This window comes from Protopterus annectens, chromosome 13.part0 (assembly GCF_019279795.1).
Source record: "Protopterus annectens isolate FY-2018-M chromosome 13.part0, PAN1.0, whole genome shotgun sequence".
Classification (NCBI taxonomy): Eukaryota; Metazoa; Chordata; order Ceratodontiformes; family Protopteridae; genus Protopterus; species Protopterus annectens.
Window position 1 is genome coordinate 380,207,080 of NC_056747.1, and position 22,012 is coordinate 380,229,091.

At 43.3% G+C, this 22,012-nt stretch overlaps 1 protein-coding gene across 1 annotated transcript in view; it reads left to right on the top strand.

Moving 5' to 3' along the window:
- The window catches only part of PCSK4 (proprotein convertase subtilisin/kexin type 4), a 1,808,619-nt gene that overhangs the window by 787,901 nt on the left and 998,706 nt on the right, over positions 1–22,012 (top strand). Inside the window, exon 9 of the mRNA XM_044054831.1 lies at positions 21,324–21,496. Within this exon, the coding sequence (XP_043910766.1) occupies positions 21,324–21,496 (173 nt within the window). The remainder of the gene's footprint in view (positions 1–21,323; positions 21,497–22,012) is intronic.

A 22,012-nucleotide genomic window follows, 5' to 3' on the forward strand; every position in this document is an offset into this window, starting at 1 on the left:
AACTACAGAGACTTTTCAACTATCTACAGTAAAGCAGCTTGGCCATCTGCCTCTGTCAACGGGTAAAAGAAAATTTCTGTGTTACATACAGTATGGATGCCATTAGAGGTAATTATAACAAAATACAGTATTGCTATACACAGCATATTAGCAAATGTAAAACCTTATTAGGACAAGTTAATAGTAAGGCATTATGCACGTTTATTGTGTAAATCATATAAAACTGCTTTCTGTGTAAAATGTCAGAAAAATACAGTGCATGCCATTATTCACCGTTTAGCCTGTACAGACAAACATTTTAATGGTAAAAAAAAAAAAAAAAAAGATAATATACTTACATTATATTCAAGTTTTGGACAGTTATGTTTTGTCACTGCATTGAGTTACAACAATCAAATCAGTTATTGACAAAAACACTAGTACATCTTGTTATAAAAAATATAATGAACTTCTAAAAGACAGAATGAGTTCAAAATGTTTAAACAAGTTATACAAACATTTTTTCAAAACTGCATAGGAGCTTTAAATTCAGCAGCACAGGTTACTAAAAAAACATCAGGCAGTCTTTGCAGCATTACAAAAAACTCTTAAACAGCAGTTACAAAATAAAAAAATAAATAAATTAGCTAAACTGACAGATAAACTTCCTGCACACAACAGCTGAGGTTAAAAAACATTGCAAAAGAGCAGAAAACTACAGCTGATCTGTACAAAAAAGGCATATTTTACAGTATACTTGTGTTTTAAAAATGGTTAAGCATACATGGCAAAATGTAATATATATAACAAATCATTCTCAAATGTTTTAAAACTTTCATTCATTTAAAGCAAGACATTTATCAGTACTACAGTAAAGCAGAGCATATGACTGCCATTCTCTTAGGATAGTCAAAAGGTAAACAAAACAGTTTTAGTGCATAAAAATCAAATAAAAATAGTAAAAATCTAAAGTCACAAGATGGCCATGCATGTATTTTCTTTTCACCTACTCTGGAATAGAATGCCCATACATGTCGAGCAGAGCACCACCTTGGCCCTCTGGAAAAGGAACCTTGACGATTGGATGGAAGATAGGAAATTCACCCCAGGGGTCAAGTCAGTCACCCTGTTAGACAGGGGTCTAGGGAAGTAAATATTGTGGGAAGAAATATCCAGAGAATTGTTATGGCTAGGCTTGTATAGGCCCTAGAGCCGATAGCCTAGTACCAACCTATGAACCTATATATTTTGGGAATTTTTCCACGCTTTGTCAGTCATATGTAGAAATTAGGTGGTAGGAGGAAGGGCTCAGTAACATCCAAGTGTTATACTATTTCTACTGAATTATAATGGTATACTATTTCTACTGAATTATAATGAATGCCTCTCCACTCCACACCAACATTTATTAGTCATGCTAATGCAAAACCTGTGTGTGTGTGTAAATATATATATATATATATATATATATATATATATATATATATATATACACATGTGTGTGTGTATATACTTAACACATATATGCATACAAACAAACATACACACGCTCATGTGCATATGTATGTATGCAGTAAATAATGTAAACCATTTCAAGCCCATTCAGCTAGAGTGAAGGCGACCTCTGCAGCATTTCATTCTAGAGTGTCCATGGACAACATATGTGCAGCCACAACTTGGGCTTTTTTTTTTAATTCTTCCTCAACTACCGAATTGCCGAACCCCCTGATTTTTACTTGTTTTCTGTCTATGTGCAGTCCTGCAGACGTTATGCCCCAGTTCTTTCATTCATTGATCTTTATTTTCATTAGTAAGATACAGATGCAAGTCTCCATTGTAGTAATGTGGTTCATATCTTTGTGAATTAATCTAACTGAAACTCATATGATGAAACTGTTTTATCTCTACATAGTGCGTGTTGTGTTGCTTTCCAGCTGACTCTGTGCAGGTGAGTAACATAATATTGTTCTATACTGTTGTGTTTTTCAGCTCTGCACTCACCTGTAAGACATCACACCGAAAACTAATAAAAACGGCCAAAACTTCACCAAACCAATAAAACTGTAAACAGAACTGACTGGACTCGATGCGAATAAAGCACAATAAATTTAATAACATGAAACACCATAAATACATCACACTCAGTTAAGATGCCATCAGCTCCAGATGTCAACCAACATTTACTTGGGTGAGGATACCGATTCTGATGGTAGTACCAGTGGGTCTGAACTGGAATTTTACCTTGATTCACGACGTAAAGCAAATCATAGTGAAGATGAAGATTGACACCGATCATGACATTCCACTGGCACATCTCCATGAGAAAGGCCATTACCACAGATAAAGATGATGCCTCTGTCCCAGCCGTTCCTGACAGGCCCCTACACTGTGCCACCCCAGACCTTACCGCTGTTGATGAAACTGACCACAACAGGAAGGATGACATGCCACTTGCCCTACTAATTAATGGTGGAACACAATAGTGGTTATCAACTTCAATGTGATTTTGACACCGAGGATGAATTGCCTCTATCTGAGTTAAGGCAAGGACATGGCCTAATTGACGGACATTTGGAGTCCTCCACGGTCCAGGCCAGGTCAAGTACTGACAACGTAGTGGATATGCCTCCTACTGTACATGAGTTCAGGAGTAGTCCACAGCAGGTTGATTGGGATGGAGAAAGACCACTGGATCTGAGCCGAAGTAGCTCCTTGTCAAGAAAGGGTCTGACTGTGTCATAGCATGGAATGTCTGTGAGTACGCCACGCAGAAGCACATGCAAACCAGTGGGTACTGAAACTGATCATAGCCCATCATCTATTAACCATCCAGGAGTTTCTGTTCCAAAGCGTGCGAGGCTACCCAAAAAGTTACAGCAAGCATGCCCACTAGGTAACATCTCGTAGGAGAAATGCCTAACACCAGTTCGCAGTGATGACTGTGTGTCCTCTCGGCCCATTAACCAACCTGGACTCAGCACGGAGATGGACTTCTTCAATTTGATGTTCCCAGAGGAACTGTACTCATTTATTGCTGATGAAACTAACTGCTATGCTGCACAGAGGCAGGCTGCAGCAGGCAAGGTTGATAAGTGGTGGAGTCCTGTTTGTCCTGGAGACATACACACATTTTTTTGGTGTCAGAATATACATGTCTATTGTACGCGTTCCAGAATACAGGCGTTACTGGGAAATGCACCATGCATATGGTCATTTCCCAGTAGCTGAGTACATGACCCGAGAGAGGTTTGAAAAAATTCAGCAGTATTTCCTCTGCAATGACAAACACCTCAGACTGCCACAGGGCTCTTTGGGTCATGACAAGCTACAATCATGTACGGCCAGTACTGAATGCCATACTTCATGTATGTAGGACACAGTATAATGTGCATCATGAGGTGGCAGTAGATGAAGCCGTGTTTGGCTTCCGTGGATGTTTGACATTTAGACAGTTTATGCTTTGCAAGCCGGAGAGGTATGGCATTAAGGAATGGGTACTGGCTGACTCACACAATGGGTACATGCGTGAATTCCAGGTACACACTGGAAAAGCAGAGCAGACCACAGAAGTTGGACTGGGACCTAACACAGGGGCTGATTGGAAAGAAGCATCACATGTACTTTGACAACTTCACCTCTGTCTCTCTGGCACAGCAACTGCTGCAAGATGGTCTGTAGTGCTGTGGAACCATGCACACCAATAGGTCAGGAAGGCCTGTAATGTTCAACAGACCGGCCATTGGTAAAGCACCTCGAGGGTTCTACAAGCAGTTGCAGAGTAGACCACTGCTTGCAACTGAGTGGAAGGATAGCAACCCAGTATTTCTGCTGTCATCTAATAGTAACCCAACCATGACAGTCTCCAGCACACAGCAGGAGACAGCAAGACATAAAACCTTCAGTGCCATGTCCACCGGTTGTAAACATGTACAACTCACACACATGAATGGGCTGGACCGAGCTGATCAGCTCAGGACACAGTATCCAACTGCACGAAAGGCACGAAAATGGTGGCTGTACTTTTTCTGGTTCCTATGGGATGTGGTCATAGTCAAAGCTTACATTTTATTCCGTTAGAGTAACAGCCACCGGCAGCTGTCATGTTCAGGATGTGTTATTTTGGCAACACAGTTACAGTTTAGAGGAAACCTAGACATGCACCTCCTGGCCACCTACAAGAAAAGAAAAAAGATGTATTGAGATTACTGTCCCAGAACCCATGAGCCAATTTGAACAAGGCTCACATTTCCCAGTGAAATGGCAGAAGTCAAAATGCAAACACTGTGCCAGCAAGAGTAAATGTGCTGAATCATCATGGGGATGCCCGAGCTGCAAGATTAACCTGTGTGTTGAATGCTTTGGTGAGTACCATGGCCATAAGTGTCTAGCAGGTTGCTGATAGCAGTACAATGTACAGTATACATTGTACAACATAAAGTTATGCCTAGGCTGCTGGGTGCATCAGTGTGTCATATCCAACCACCATTGATCTTATGATCGACCTTGATGGCAGTTGGGAATTTAGAGACTCTTCAGCTCAGTCCCATAGTGCTGCTTTCCTAGGTAAGCATGGCCTCAGGGGTGCCACTGTGATGCAGTGTTTCCCTCCTGGAAAGGAAGCATGCAACAAGAGAGAGCCTGAGTCATTCTTGGTCTTTTCACATGTCTTGGTTTAGCTCTCAATGCAGTCTCCCTCCCTTCTGGTGTAGCAAATGTATGTAGGTCAGGGCAAGAGGCTTTACATTAGCTCCCTCCTTTGAGTCCTTATGGCCATTGCCGAAAAGACACATGTAAATGGAAAAGACAGAGGTATGGCAGAGTGCTGGCATTGCATGCAATTGGGAGGCATTGCTGCTACCAGCAGTCTGAGTTGGCAGCCAGCACAGGTATGGGACACTTCAGATGCCCACCAGCTGAAGCCCCATACTTGTCCTCAGCATATTAGTGTAGTGGCGGTCCTTACCCTGCTTTTTCTCTTTACATATGCCCTTTCTGTGCCCCCTTGTCAGTTACCAGCCAAGCATTTATGCTCCACAGTCAGGAAGGTTTCTCTTCAGATGTGTGCCAACAGCTCTTGTGCTGCTGTCTGCATCAGTAGGTGTCATACCCAACCACCATGGATCTTATGATCGACCTGGATGGCAGTTGGGAACTTGGAGACTCTTCAGCTCAATCCCACTGGGCTGCTTTCCAGGATATGCATGGTTTCACAAGTGCCGCTATGATGCCTTCAGTCCCTCCCTGAAAGGCCACCTACAAAAAGAAAGAGTCTAGGTGTGTCTTTTTCCTTATGTGATGTGTCCTATCACTCTCCCGCCACTCTGGTACAGTAAATTTATGTAGGCCAGGGCAGCAAATAGCACATTACTTCCGTCCTTGATCCCTTATGTCCCATTGCTGCATGGACACATGTAAAGAGAAAAGGCAGAGGTAAGGCAGGCTGCTGATACTGAAGGAGGTCGTGAATCAGTAGTGGTATCAGTAGTCTGAGTGGGCAGTCAGCACAGGTATGGGACACTTCAGACACCTACCAGCTGAAGCCCCATGCCTGTCCTCAGCATATTAGTGAAGTGGTGTTCCTTACCCTGCTTTTTCTCTCTACATGTGCCCTTTCTGTGCCCCCTTGTCAGTCACTGTGTGTAATTTGATGTTTTCACGGCTGGTAGGTATGTACCTCTGAAGCATCATTCATTGTGTGTGATTTGGTGGTGTCAAAGGTGGTAGGTATGTACCTCTGCATCATCATCACTGGTTATGTATATTATCAAAAGAATGCCACTGTGAATAGGAGTGAAAATTTGGATTAGTTAATCAGGTAATGCTATTGATATACATGTATACTACTACATCTCTAAAACATCAGTAGTAACCTGTTTGCATTTCTTTCCTGTGCAGGTGCATCTGCCTTGTGACATTGACATGGCTTCATAAGCAGGAGAACGACAAGTAAGTGTGTGGATGTGTAACCATTCCTACATTCACTGGGCTGCCAGCCATGCCTCCAGAAGTAAAAACCCCTACAACTTGAGCTTCCCCACATCTAGTGTGAAGGTGTACTGGATTGCAAGAAGAGGTATGCATTGGAGGGGACTCCTGCGGTTGTTGGAAGAGAAGAGAAGTGTTCCATCTACCCTGAGCCTGACATTCTTGTGCTGCACATTGGAGGGAATGATGTCATCACTCACCTACTCGGAAAGCTATGGTTTCAAATCAGAAAAATTTTTGAACACCTGTAGTCGAGGTGGCCATGTTGTCATTTTGTGGCCATGTTGTCATTTTGTGTGGTCTGACATAATTCCTCTCCAAATATGGAAAACAGCAAACAGTCAATGGGCAGCGCACAAAGCCAGATGTTTACAGACTGGGTTCATGCATGGCTTGATGCACAGGGTCGGTGGATCAATAATCTGCTATGACAGCATCACTGCAGAAGATGTTTATCTTTTCAGAAGCGATGGCATTCACCTAACTGAGGATAGCATAGCCTTGTTCTTAACTGACCTCCACAATGGCGTGATGACAGCTATGCACAACATATTAGTAACATGCAGCTAGTGAGAACGAATGGAAAACAGCCATGGACCAAGTAGGACCAGTATGGTAAGAAAGTCTATTGTTATATTTTTATGAACACTGTTGTCCACTACTGATGACACAGGAAAAGAACTGCTAGGGAACTTGTACACATGCTGAGTAAAACCTCATTTCAGATTGCAAAAGAACTGTGTGCTGTGCGCAGGTACACATAACCATTTCCGTATTAATTGTGTTATGTAAATTATATTTTTCTTAGTTTGGCAAACAACTGTGGTAGGGAGATAGAGAACATGCTGAGTAAAAACTGTTTGAGGAGAGTGCCACGTAAAAGAGAAAATTTCAGTAACCATCCTGCACACAGATATCACACTATGTGTAGGACTTTGGTTATGAGAATTATGATATTGTTTAATATTTGGTGAATAACTTTGTTGGGGAACATGTCAGCATGCTAAGTAGTAGCTCATTTTGAAGACAGTATTAGTACTTGCAAAATATAAAAAGAACTGTATCTGTATGCAGTGCACATGTCCAGATATCACAGTTTGTGAACATGGTTATGAGAATTATGAATTTTTCATATTTTGCTACATACCTTTATCATGGAGCATGTCATCAGGGTAAGTAATACCTCATTTTGAAGACAGTATTAGTTACAGGATGGAAAAAGAACTGTCTGTATGCTACACAAATGTACAGATAGATTTTGTTTACGACTTTGACTGTGGAAATTGATTTTGTTTCTGTATTTTGGTAAATAACTTTGGTAGGGAGCATGTACTTGTGCCAAGTGATACCTCATTTTGAAGACAGTGTTAGTCCTTAAAAAATGATAAAAGAACTGTCTGTTGTACACATGTAGAGATATCACAGTTTGTTTAGAACTTAGGTTATGGAAATTATTAATGTGAAGTTGTTCTATCTCGCCGTTTTGTTCTTACATGTGGGTTCGGAGCCGATCCCTCGGCTCCGAGTCAGCCACTTTTCAAGCTCAAACTCTCAGAGAAGCTTGAGACCCAGTATATATCCCATGATGCTCTACTGTAAACCCCAGATCTAGTTTGCCGCTGCAACGGATCTGCAAGACTCGTCAGAACAAGCTCGGGCCAGTGTTATTTTTTTTCAATATTTAGAGATATTTAAAAAAAAAATTCTATTAGAAGTGTTAGCTAGTGCTATAATATTTAGAAAGAAAGAGAGTTTAGTTATTAGCGTGTAGTTTAGAATACTTTGGAGCGTTTTTCTTTGGCTGTTTGTCTAGGCCTTTCTTAGCTTTGGGCGTGACAGGGCTCTGTCAGCTCCTTTGTGTGTGCTTTATTAGTGGTAATTAGAATTAGTTAAAACTAGTTACATTAGTTAAAATGTAGATATTTTGTAGAGAGTTAGACTTATAAAAACATAGTCTAATAACTGTTGTTAATAAAAGTTTTTTCAGTTCAGGGATCTGAACTATTGTAGATATATATAGTTATATACTTTTCCTCTTCAAAAAATGTCTGAGAAGCAAAAGTCTCGTTTCAAAAGGTGTGAGTGTGGTCAGAAAATGTCTGTGATGGGCAACCACTCCACCTGTGTGTACTGTTTGGGATCCGTTCATTTACAGGAAGTGTGCTCTATCTGCCACTCCTTTAGCGCCAGGGTTCTTCTGGAAAGGCGCAGGAAGCTGGTGGATAGGGGACTCCTGAAGCCTGATTTCAGGCTGCACTGGACAAGACCGACCTTTCTTCCAAGGCTTCGAAGGGGTCAAAGTCGTCCAGGGGGTCCACGGAGCCCAAGTCCTCAGCTCCGAGCTCCTCTAGTATGGTTCGATCATCAGCTCCACAGCCCTTGGAGCCGTGTCTCAATCCTCTACCTCGGAGCCCAGTTGTGGATCTGGTGTTGGAGACTCCTCAGTCTCCCATTCTTCAATCGGCGCTGTCTTCGGCTCCTTCGACCCATCCCTCGACCCATTCTTCGAGGTTATCCGATGTGGACCTGGACCGCGTGGTTAACAGATTGCTAGAGAACCTGGCCCTGGCCAAAATGCTTTCTGCTTTGAGCCACTCTGCTTCGAAGCCTGAAATTCCAGCCCTACTTTCTTCTCCTCCTCCTCCGAAGCCAATCGAACTCTCAGAGCTGGGGCAGACAGAACCGATGTTGGTAGAGCCCTCAGAGCCGAGGTTCGATCCAATTCCCCTCGGCTCCGTCGACCTTGATCTCCTCGGTCCCGGCTGGGGAGTCTTGGAGCCGACACTCCCTCGCTGGCTCCAGGGTGGATAGTTGGAGCGAGACTTCGGTTCCGACCCTCCCCCTCGGGGCTTCGGCGCAGGTGGGTTCGGCTCCGTCCTCTGGATTGGAGCGCGGGGTCTCTGCTCGGGGAGGGCTGCCGGCCTCTTCGGAGCCGACAGACTTCTCGGACTGGGATTCTGGTGCCTTCGATGCCATGAGGAAGGTCATGTCTTCAAAGACCACTACCTCCTCGGATCTGTCTTCCCCTCCCCCTAAAGGGCCTCGTTCTGTCTCTTCCCCACAGGTCCCTACCAAGCGTCGATACCCAAAGCCTCAGGTATCCCCATTGGGCGGCCCCTCCTCTACAGGGACTTCACCAGACGCTCCCACCGATGAAGTACCTAGGAAGAGGTTGTGTAAGAGGAGACACTTGGATTCCCCACAGGAATCCCTGACATCGGATACCGACTTGGAGGAATCAGAAGGGTCCCCAAGATCCCCCTTTGAGGATGTCTCATTTGCAGACATATTGGAGATCTTAAGGCAGAGGGGTTATTGGCAGTCCCTTGCCCCTACTGAGGACGAGTCGGTGGTACTCCTGAAGGCCTTTGGGTCTCAACCATCCACCTCCTGGGTTACTCCTCCCTTCGACGAACTAATGGATCTGGTTGCTCGAAGGGCATGGGAGTCCCCTGATTCAGTGGAACTGGTCCCTCGGAGGCCCAACAAGTTAATTACTTCCCCTGCTGATAAGGCCTTTCTTACCAAGGGAGTCCCGGTTGATGCCATGGTGGTGGCGGCAGCCACCAAGAAAGAGATGTCGGAAACCTCTTTTTCTGTCCATCCTCCTAATAGGGATTCTAGGACGATGGACAGGTATGGGAAACGCATATTTAGTTCTGCGGCATTTCCATGAGATCGCTCAACTACCTGACCCATTTTACCCGCCTTCAACGAGATCTCAAAGAACTGGGAGAGAGATACTCTACAGGGTAACACAGCTGATGCAGTTTCGGAGAAAGTGACTGCATAGCTTAACACCCTCAATTCTATAGTCAACTCATCCATGCGGCTCATTTCTTATGCCGCCAATGGATCGAGTTGGGCGGCAGGTTCAGCGATAGCTCTTCGGAGACGGTCCTGGATGCGCCTTTGCTCCTTTGCGGAAGCCTTCAAGTCTTCCGTCGTCAGTACCCCATTCGATGGTTCCGTCTTGTTTGGACCTAAAGTTAAGGAGACTCTTACTAGGTGTGAACAAGAAGGAAAGACTCTGTCTGCTGTAGGAGTCCGTTTTTCCACTCCAACTAGACCGTACCCCAAAGGGCAGTGAAGTGGAAAAATGTGGTTTTGAAAACCCCAAGGAGCTTTCCAAAACACACCTACGGATACCCCCCTCTAGGGGCAGAGGAGGGGGTAAAAACGGGAGACGCCATCCAAACGGCAGAAGAGGTCCGCAAAATCAGGGTGACAGAGAGCAGTTCTCTGGTAAACCCTATCAGCGTTCCTGAAAGGAAGCCCAGCTGTCCTTCTCTGGAGGCGGTCAGGGGTCGCTTGGCTTTATACCCAAATGCCTGGCTAAACATTACAACGGATTCTTAGGTAAAAAGCATCATTTCCAGAGGTTACTACATTCTCTTTTCAAAATGCCCTCCCATGTGTACAAGTATTCCAGACGTTCCACCCAGTCTGCGAAAACTAGCAGCCATAGAGATTCAAAACCTGCTAGACAAGAGTCATCCAGCCAGTCCCGGCGGACCAGATAGGATCCGGAACTTACTCAAGGTTCTTTTTAGTTCCAAAGAAAACAGGGGACTGGAGGCCCATATTAGACCTCAGCAAACTCAACACCTTCGTCAAGAAGGAAAAGGTCCGGATGGTCACGCTTCAATCAATACTTCTGTTCCTAGAAACGAGCGATTGGATGTGCTCTATAGATCTCAAGGATGCTTACTACCACATCAAAATGGCCAGATCATCCAGAGATCACTTGCGTTTCCGGCTGGGGGCCAGTCATTACCAATTCAGAGCCCTGCCCTTTGGTCTCACCACAGCCCCCAGAGTGTTCACCAAATGTATGGCAGTGGTCACGGCTCACCTGAGACGTTTAGGATTCCGGGTGTTTCCATATCTGGACGACTGGCTCCTCACAGCCACCTCCAGGCATCAACTAATCCAGGCAAGAGACTACACTATCAACCTGTGTTCCCAGTTGGGCATAACCCTAAACATTGAAAAATCTGCGTTATCGCCCTCGCAGCATATTACATTTATAGGAGCAGAACTAGACACTATCGATTCAAGGATCAGGTTGCCTCAAACAAGAATCTTATCTCTAAGAAGTCAATTGTCTAGTCTGTTAACCCAGAACAAAGCCCCTTCGTCCCAGATACTGAAGCTATTAGGCACAATGGCAGCCACGCTAATAGCAGTCCCGTTGGGACACATGCACATGTGGATACTGCAGTGGTTACTCTTCACACAATGGTCTTACCAACAACTGCCCATGTCGCATGAGATTCTGTTAAATCTTTGCAAGAAGGATCTCAATTGGTGGCTGAACAGCGACCAGATAGTAATCGGACGTCCTCTTGTTCTTCCCCAACCCACAGTGACCACGGATGCTTCCCTGATAGGGTGGGGGGTGCTATTTCAGAGAAAGACTGTCCAAGGTACTTGGTCAAGCATGGAATTGCATTTGCACATAAATGTCCTGGAGCTGAGAGCGGTGTTCCTGGCGTTGCAACACTTTCACGACTGTCTTCCTCCAGGGACAATTGCAATTCAGGCGGACAACATGTCAATAGTCTGGTACATCAACAAGCAAGGGGGAACCAGATCGTATCCCTTATGCCGAGAGGCCCTAAGAATTTGGCAGTGGGCTGTATCCACCAGACACTTTCTAATAGCAACGCACATCCCGGGGTCATCCAACGTGATAGCGGACAAATTGAGCAGGGCCATCCTGTTGCCTCATGAGTGGTCCCTCAAACAACAGGTGGGGGACAAGATTTTCCGCAGATGGGGCCAACCTTGCTGCGATCTGTTTGCATCTCCGATGAATGCCAAATGCAGCAGCTACTTTGCCCTTTATCCCCCACCGGGGAGCAACCAGAGGGACGCGCTTGTACACGATTGGCCCCCGGGCCTCCTATATGCCTTCCCACCTATTCCCCTAATTCCCAAATTCATTCAGAAAGCCAAAAGTCTGGGAAGGACTGTTATTCTGATAGCCTAGACTTGGCCTCGTCAGATTTAGTTCCCCTTCCTACAGAAGCATCGAGTGGAAGAACCATGGATTCTGGACCCAGTGCCAGACCTTCTGACTCATTCGTTGGGAGTTCTTCACCCCTCCCTCTTCTCCCTAAAACTGACAGCTTGGCTGCTCCAATTCCCATATTAGCCAGGTCTCAAGATTTGTCTCCCGCGGTCCAACATATTATAGTTTCTTCTCATAAACTGTCAACCAGGAAGCTATATAATAGCAAATGGAAACGATTTGTTCACTGGGCTTCTCACCACGACGTTGACCCATATGTTGCGCCTATTCATACCATTTTAGATTTTTTGTCTTCCTTGTTCTATGATGGCGGAGCAGCTGCCACCATAAGGGTTCACTTGGCTGCCATTTCCAACTTTCATGTAGGATTTAACGGTTCTAACATCATGTCCCACAGACTGTGTAAGGCCTTTTTGAAAGGTACCCACCATCTCAGACCACCTATCAGACACCCTGTCTCTCCCTGGAATGTGAATCTTGTTTTATCCCAGTTGATGCTTGCCCCCTTCGAATCCGCGTTATCTTGTGATTTGAAGTTTCTGTCTTGGAAAACAATATTTCTGGTAGCCATTACATCTGCGCGTAGGGTCTCTGAACTCCAAGCCTTATCTTCCAAACCCCCATATTTGATCTTCCACCCTGATAGGGTGTCCCTCAGGACAAATCCTACCTTTCTTCCTAAGGTCTGTTCAGAAACTAACTTAAATCAGTCCATTGAGCTCTCAACCTTTTTTAGACACCATACCAACAGACTGGAATATATGCTACACAAGCTTGATGTTCACAGACAATTGAGATTCTACTTGGACAGAACGAAAGACTTCAGACAATCTGATCAACTCTTTGTCTCTTACGCAGAGAACAAGAAAGGTTCTGCGGTATCAAAAATCACATTATCTAAGTGGCTTTCTGATTGCATTAAATTCATTTATTCCTCCACTAACCAGCCATTACCGACTAATGTCAAAGCCCATTCTACCCGGGCTGTTTCTACGTCATTAGCTCATGCAGCTCGTGTACCCTTGGATATCATCTGTGCAGCTGCTACTTGGTCCAAACCTCACATGCTTATCACTCGTTACAAAGTGGACAGGGCTTCCTTTGGTTCCACTGTGCCACCCAGGATAAGGGTGCTTTGGACGCTACCCACGTGTAAGAACAAAATAGCGAGATAGAACAACTTCACATAAAGAAGTTATGTTCTTACCATAACGTTCCATGTGAGTTGTTCAGCTCGCCTTTTTGTTCTTACATTCCCTCCCACCTTCCCCCTCCTGGTGAGAAAGATGGTTGCCTTGGTGGATTGGTTGGTCTTGTCAGCCTGTCTTCTTAAGACAGACTGTTTTCCTTTCTGAAAATCTATAGATACCTAGATAGGTAGATACTGCGGTACTTATTTTTTTTAGGCCGTCTTCGGGTGCAGCGTACTAGATCTGGGGTTTACAGTAGAGCATCATGGGATATATACTGGGTCTTGAGCTTCTCTGAGAGTTTGAGCTTGAAAAGCGGCCGACTCGGAGCCGAGGGATCGGCTCCGAACCCACGTGCAAGAACCAAAAGGCGAGATGAACAACTCACATGGAACGTTATGGTAAGGACATAACTTCTTTTTTTTTTCATATTTTGGTAAATAACTTTGCTAGGGAGCAAGTAATTGTGCTAGGTAATACCTCATTTTGAAGACAGTGTTGGTCCTTAAAACAGCAGTTTGTTTAGGACTAAGGTTATGAAAATTATTAATTTTTTTCATATTTTGGTAAATAACTTTGCTAGGGAGCATGCCAGTGTGCTAAGTAATACCTGATTTTGAAGACTGTATTAATAGTTACAACATGGTAAAAGAACTGTGTCTGTATGCTGTACACATGTAGCCTCTGTTTGTTACAGGTGATGAGATATGCTTTGTTTATCAACTCTGAGAAATATAATAATCATATTTCTGTGAATATCTCTGTAACAAAGCACCACACAGTAATGGTTAAGGTATTTTAACGCAGACATTCGTACAAACAAATTAATTGCATAGTGTATGGGTCTACATGGTACAGTCACCAAGATATTGTGATTTGTTTAACCAAAAAAGGTAAAAAATATGCACAATATCATCATTCCTTGGCAAATATTTAATAATGACTTCGATACACACTATCAATATTTACACTGTTGGAAAAGTCAGTGTCTGCTGAACAACTTTTGCGTTTACATTTTTAGTCTAGCTATTATGGTTAGAGTTATGAGCATTTGTTTTCTGTATGGTATTACAAATGGATTATCAGAAAATGAGCTCGGGCTGCACTGTTGTCCCTATGATGGAAGTAAGCAGGTAGCATTTTCTGAGATGCTCCAGAGTGAATGAGTTAAATAAATACATTTAATTTATAAATATAAAGAATAATAAATACAGTGCTGAGCTAGTCATTTGTTCTGTACTGGATGCTTACATGTTCAAAATCACTGTTATTGTGGTTTCCTAGTTAAAAGGAAGAAACACTTGATCTTGGGGGTGGGGGGCAGGTATCTTATTATCCAGAGACTGTGTTTGTCTAACGCAAGTGATTACTTTATGGAATGTGAAGGGTCCTGAGTTCAGTCCCTAAATTACAGGGAGTGTTTTCCTTTCTGTTAGAGTCCTTCCAAACAGTAGCTTGAGATTCCATGGTTTAATCCCCAGACAACGGTCAGTGTTTTCCTTTTGTATTAAGACCTTCATAATAATAGCTTTAGCTTATGTAGTTTGTCCTTGGACAGGGTTGACATTTTTTTTTTTTTACTTAATGTATTTACATGGGTCTACTTTACAAGATCGAAACACCAGTAGACCAGCTTTTAAAATGCCAAGACTACAGTGTCGAGGTTTCATATGACTGAAACTTCACTATAACGACTTTTACAAGATTGAACTTTTAAAATGCTGAATTTTACTGAGCTGAGCAGAACAGGAAATGTGCTCATTTCTGCACTGTAGTGTGGTCTCTGAGTTGGTATATTTAATTTGCAGGGAGTTTGGGGGCACAGCTCCCCCCTGCAAAAACATAAAAATTTAAAATAATTGTAATTATTGAATTGAGAAATCTGCAATGTATATTCATGTGGGTGGTGTAAGTATCTTCATGAATATTCAGTGGAATATTTTGAGTATGTGGCTATTGGCTGGTGGGCGGGGTTTAGGTTCATAGGCTGGTACTAGGCTGTTGGCCCTAGGGCCTATACAAGACTAGCCATAACAATTCCCTGGATATTTCTTCCCACAATATTTACTTCCCTGGACCCCTGTCTAGCAGGGCGACCTGGGGTGAATTTCCCATCTCCTATCCAGTCGTCAAGGTTCCTTTTGAAGAGGGCCAAGGAGGCGCTCTGCTTGACACATATGGGCAGTCTATTCCAGAGTTTGGGGAGTCTCTGTGTCAGGAACCTATCCCTCCAGCATGTTTTGTTCATTGTGATGACGAGGTTTAGATTCCTGGAGCGTGTGGCTCTGAGGGATTGGGATTTCTTTAAGTGGAGCATGTCCAACAGCTCATGGTTTGAGATGGCCTTTTATGTTAAGCAGTTATTGCCTTTGATTAGACGATATGCCACAGAGCTGGTTTATAGTTTTTTTTTAGACTGTCAGTATAGGGCATCTGCTTTAGGCCTGTGATTCTTTTAGTGAGGTATTTCTGCAGCCTTTCCAGCTGTTGCAGATGTCTTGTGTGGTACATACCAAATGGTGGGGCTTTGTACTCTATAATGGGTCTAATGAGGGATGCGTACAGTGGGACAATGACCTCCTTTTTTCTGGAAGAAAAGCCGTTAGTGATGAGGTGTGTCACATAGAAGGATTTCCTGACTGATGTGGTTATCGAAGGTGAGACCACTGTCCACCTGTGTCCTTAAGTCTCTCATCACACTTTTGGTGTTGTGTACTTCCACCTATGTGGTAATTCACGGGTACATGGTTTTTCCCAAAGGGGATAACTATACATTTCTTGGCATTAAGCTTTAGTGGCTCTGGCACCAAGCATCTGTTTCTGTAAGGCCCTTTTGTATAATATCCACATCATTTGGAGATTCAGTAATGGCTCCCAGTTTGCAGTCTTCTGTGAACTTTGTTAGCCTGAGTCCCTTAGTGTTGGCCTGTACTTCAGAGAAGTAGATGCCAAACGAGCAGTTCCAGGACTGAACCTTGAGGTACTCCACTTCTCACTTGTCTGGAGTTAGATTTGGAGTCGGCTACCTTTTACAGTCTGGGTTCTGTCAATAAGCCAGTTGGCAACCCATCGAGTGATGTAGGGATTTATGCTCAGCTTCGAAAGTTTATCTATGATTCCAGAATGGGGGATGGTGTTGAAGGCCTTGACGAGGTCCAGATAGGCTGTGTGGACTGCCTTACCCTCGTCCACAGCTGGACGATTCGAAGAAGTCAATCAGGTTCAGGAGACAAGGTCGGCCCTTCACGAACCCAGACTGGGTAGGGTCCAGTGTTTGAAGGTTGCCAATGTCTTTGTTTATAAGTTCCATGATAATGCGTTCCATGCCCTTGCAGATCAGGCTCATCAGACTGATGGGACGGTAGTTCCCAAGATCCATGGTGGATCCCCCCCTTGTGAAGTGGGATAACTGTAGCTGTGCACCACTCAATGGGCACAAAGCCTGAGGTGAGGCTATGATTAAACATGACACTTAGATGAGGTGCCAGTTCATTTTGTAGTTCATGTAGTACACAGCCTGGGATGTCATCTGGTCCCATGGATGCTGTATTCTTAGCTTTGAAGAGTTCTGTTTCTACCTGTGTGGCCGTGATTACCGGAATTTGGCAATCTTTTGGTATTGAGATGGGCCCTTTATGGGGTGAAGTTGGCACTAAATCGATCTGCCAGGATATTGGCAATATCCTTGGGATCAGTATATTTAATGCCATTCTGTTGTAGCTCAGGGTATATCTGAGCATTGCCATGTAGATGATTGACATAACTATAGAATGCCTTGTGGTTGTCTTTGGAATATTTGGCAATTTTATTTTCGTAACTAGCTTTGGAGGATTTTATGAGGGATCTCAGCTTCTTACTGAGGCTAGTAAGGGAGTTTTTTGCAACTTGGGATTTTCCTCTTTTCTGCAACAGTTTCTTTCTTCTGTTGTATAGTTTGTTTATGGCAGGGGACCACCAGATAGGCTTCCTTTTTTGGGGGGAAAGAATCTTGATTCTATTTGGGATGGCACAATTCATGCATGAGTGGATGTGCTCATACAGTGCCTTAGTGTAGGATTTGGCAGTCGAACTTTCAACTCCCGTCTGCATGGGTGTCATGAAGTTTGTCACTTCAGACTTGAGTAGCATGAAGTTGGCTTTGGAGAAGTTTTTTTACGGAGGTCTCCTTACTGGGAGGTCGGGGTGGGATGTGGATGTCAAGGTTATTTGCTTGTGGTCAGACCTGACCAATGAGGGGGTGACCACTGGTGTGGAGCATCTATCTCCCATGTTGGTAATGTCTAGGTCTAGGATATTGGAGCCCCTGATGGGACAATGGATTAGTTTATCCAGGACGTTGGAAGTTATTCCAAGAACCATTGGGAAAAGGTGTTGGTACCCGAGTACTTTTCCCAGTTAATGGCAGGGTAGTTGAAATCACCCAGTATTAGGGTGTTTGGGTGTATCTTAATATTTTCCAGTATGTTTAGAAAGGTGTAGTGAGAATCTTGGGGCATGGTGGGGGATCTGTAGCAAGCTACAATTTGGATTGCAGTCTTTACCTAGTGTTAGTTGCAGCTGGAGAATTTCAGATGCATTGTGTTGGGCAACTAGCCTGGAGGTGTGAATATCCTTGGTGAATATGGACACTCCTCCACCTTTAGTGTTTCGGTCTTGGTTTGGTGGCCGAAAAGTGAGGTAAGAGTTGTACCTTGGTATTGCAAGGGTGCTCTCTGGAGCCTTGAACCAGGTCTCCGTTACTGCACAGATATCTATGTTCTCCGTTTTTGAGTGCCTCGAGAGAGTGCATTTTGAGGTTTTAGACTTCTAGCATTGAGTAGCATTACCTTCAGATTTTGCATGCTTGTATCTGTTGCGATGGTGGTTTTGTCCTTTGAACCTTGCCTAAAAAAGGCACTATAGGGTTGGCAAGACCTTTAGCCAGTAAATTGAATCACAGGGGTGACAGGTGCAGACCATCTCTGGCAAAGCATCGTAGTTTGTCCACCATGTCATCCCAGGCAGACTGATACTGGATCCCTTTTGAATGACACCAGAAGCTTAGCCAATTGTTGAAGTCAATTATTTTGTCCTTATACTGTGGTATAATTCTGGGTGAAGGCAGGATGCTACTCAGGGCTAGGGTCATACCTGCCTGGGCCACATGATCCGAGAGCTCTTCCATGTCTCTCTTCATGTAGTTCAGGGAGGTATGTCTCAAGTCATTCACTCCAACATGGACAATGACAGTGTCATATTTGTACTTGCTGTGGAGTGACTTGAATGCATGCATTATGTGGCGGATCCTGGCACCCGACAGGCAGCTGACTGTAATTTTCTCCTTGTTCAGCCTGGTGAGTGGGACATCAGTGTGCCTGACTGTAGAGTCACCTATGACTAAAATGTTGGGTACGTTGTCTTTACTAAGGGGCTGCTGTTGGGTGGCACACTGGTGGTGTGAGCTGTGTGTCACTTTGGTTGTGACTGGTGTTTGTTTGTGTTTCAGCTTCGGAGGTCTTTGTTGCTTGGGCAGGTTAATGTTAAGTGCCTCCGCATATGTGGGTTTAGTGTTGCTTTGTGTGGGTGCTGATGGTGTGGTTTTTGAAGGGCTATGTGTTGCTTGTGGTGTAGTGCAGGTGTTAACCTTCTCCTCTTGACTGTCTAGCACAATTTTGGCTGGAGAGAGCTTTGCTTCCAGTTTGGCTATGTAAGTGTATCTCTTGCAGTTTGTAGTGTTGGGTGGTAGGAGGAGAGGGTTGTCTGTGTACATGAGGTAGTTGCTGCATTGCCCCAGTATGCCCAGACTCACCAGGTGGACAGGAGAAATCACCGGAAGCTGACCCTTGGACATGCCTGCTAAGGTGCTTTATTGTAAAGTACAAGAGCTGTTTTCCCTTACCTTTGCAATTATAGGCTGTTTAGTGTCTACAATTAATTTCTCCTTATTAACAAGAGAGTTGAATGCTTGTATCAGTTTAAGGCTTCCTAGTGCTTTCCAGCAGGTTTTAGAGCAAGTGCTAGTCACAGGGGTTCAGATTTTAGTGCTGCTACTGAGAAACCAGTTAGTTCTAAGGGAAAATTTGAAGAGCAGACTTTCTGGCACCTGGAAATAGTTTAACCGTAGCCTCGTGGTGCTGCACGATGCGAAAAATGTGCAAATACACGCGTTTTTAAGCCAGAAAGTTGAAAGGGATAGAAATCAGCCCAAAATGGCTAAAATTACAATTTCAGAGCTGGAAACCACTCCTCTAGTGTTAGACAGGCATTACAATGCTCACCACTCCCACTGGTAAGCAAGTAGGACTTCCCTCTGCCACAGCAAGGTCTGGACAGCTCTGAACTCAGGAAATAAAGTCCTGAAATCAACAAAGCCTGTGATCTGGACTATACTAGCTAGGAAAGGTGGGAAATGAGCAAACAAGATAGTTTTTTTTTTTGGTTGAAACAGGCTAAACAATTGAATAATACACTAAATAAACACAGAAAAGGCTAACGCACTTGAGTGTGTAGCCCTAAATAGTAATTACAATTAGAACTTTACAAAATTAGCAATTTAAAACGTTTTAAATGAAGCAAGGCAAGTGCACAACTGAAAAACGATTTGAGGCAGTAGTACAGTAGAATAAGTAGCTCGTCTACATATACAGAAACTTCTATGTATGCAGAAAAGCAGATAAAACACACAATTCAGATGCAGTGCAACCTAGAGCACTTGAGTTGTAGCAATATTAAGGCAAATACAGTTTTAATAAATGCACTAAAATATTCTCTATATTTCCAAAATGTTTGAGAAGCACAGTCATAACACAAGGATATTTAGACATTTTTTTTTTTTTTTGTTAAGAAAGGAAGAGAAGAAAATAAACTAAGTGGGTTGGCCTTCTCAGATGTTCTCTCTGTATTAGGTAAATGAGCTAATGACACTAGACTGGGAGGAGTGTCCAAGATCAAATTTAGAGTAGGGGCGGGCAACTGCAAGGCCAGCAGGTATAAAAACAGGATCCCAGTAGGGAGGGAGGGTGTAAGAACACTAAAGAAATGTTTATCACAAGTGAGCCAATAGCTATGAAATACAGTACAAGTATGCAGTATACAATAAAATTACTATAAATATCTAGAATAAGCAATAACTGCTACAAATAAGCAAAAAAAAAAAAAAAAAACAGGCTACTTATTGCTATATATCACAGATCAGCTGCTCCTCCTCAGCTCTGTGTGTAATGGCTGAAACACTCAAGTTAACTTCTTAACAGAAAGTTGAAACCTGAAACAACTTAAAAAGCTCAAAAGAACCAGTGAGGTGCTTTCTCCAAGCCATAGCCCTGGCAACCCAACTAGACAATGACCATAAACACTAAATTCTCACTGAAGTGGGGGATGGTCTTTGCCAACTAAGATGGCCTGGACAGTAAGCTCAGAAAGCAGCGTCTAACAAACAACTAGGCCCACAACACAGTCAGGAAAATGGACGGTATTACAGCTACTACCTAAACTATTTTAGGCAGAACACACTGCAGAAATGTTTATCCCAAACACAATCAGGAATATGGACAATATTACAGCTACGACCTAAACTATTTTAGGCAGAAAAGGAGAGTTAGGTACCTATTATGGAGATTTAAAGTGTTAGGGCACTATTTATACAGCATGAGTTCTTACTTCCTTTAGTGAATTAAATGCGTGGTAAGTTGATGTTTTACAGATTTGTTTTTGAGAGAGTTGGCGATTTTAAATTGTCATCATTATAACCATTTGGTGTTGTGGTCTCAGTGTTTTAAAAGTTTGTCTACTGGTATTTTGATCTTGTAAAGTAGACCCTTTTGCATACATGTAATGTATGTGCTGTTTTCTTGAATTTTATGTTAAGCTCGTCTTTTTATTAATTTTAAGGTACTCTGTTTCTGTTTATGTACATATTGCATATAAAAATAACCGCAGAGACACTCTTCACTGTTGGATTATTTTTATCTTTAGTTGTATTTTGCTGTGGTGTTGTTGGGCACACTTAAGATGCACGATATGCATCAAAGTTCCATGCCAAGCCTTGTCTTTAAGTTCTTTTCAAAATATATTGTTGAGCGCAGTAACATTTGCTCTTTTCTCCACTGTGTTGTAGGATGAGGAGTCTGAACTGTCTCTTTTTTCATTTAAAGGTGTCAGGATGCTGGATGGACCTGTCACAGACCTTGTGGAGGCAAAGGCGCTTAGTCTGAGACCCCAACACATTGACATCTATAGTGCTAGCTGGGGCCCTGAGGATGATGGGAAATCACTAGATGGCCCTTGGACACTGGCCAAGGCAGCATTCCTTAGGGGAGTTGTTTATGTAAGTAGCTAATGACCTGTGTAGAAAACTTGCAACAGAGTATGTTTCATTCTGAGTTTACCTCTGTAGATTTCTTTAAACAAAATACCTCTAAGGGTGATAAAGTTTAATCCTTGTAAGCAAGCAAATCACTGTTAAAAATTAATCATTATCCCAAAATTATATTGAAGCATTTGATTAAAATTAATTGTTCTGCATTGTGGAATTTGACATTCACTGCTGGCTCAAGATGCTTAAATATTATTTATTAGCATTTGTTTGCCGGGATAGTCCAGCTGGGCAAAGATTGTGATCCCTTTTCATTGGAGGCCTGAGAAGAAAAGCTCCACATACATTTGACATTCACGTATTAAGACAATATATACAGAGCTAGAGCAAGCATAAAAACAGATTCTGTAACTCTCCTTTCCTAATAATATTGTCAGATACAGTGTATTTTAAATTACTTTACTTTTGAAGAGCTTTCCATGGTGGGTTGACTTTTGGATTCTCCTTTCACGGGGTCCTAACACTGGC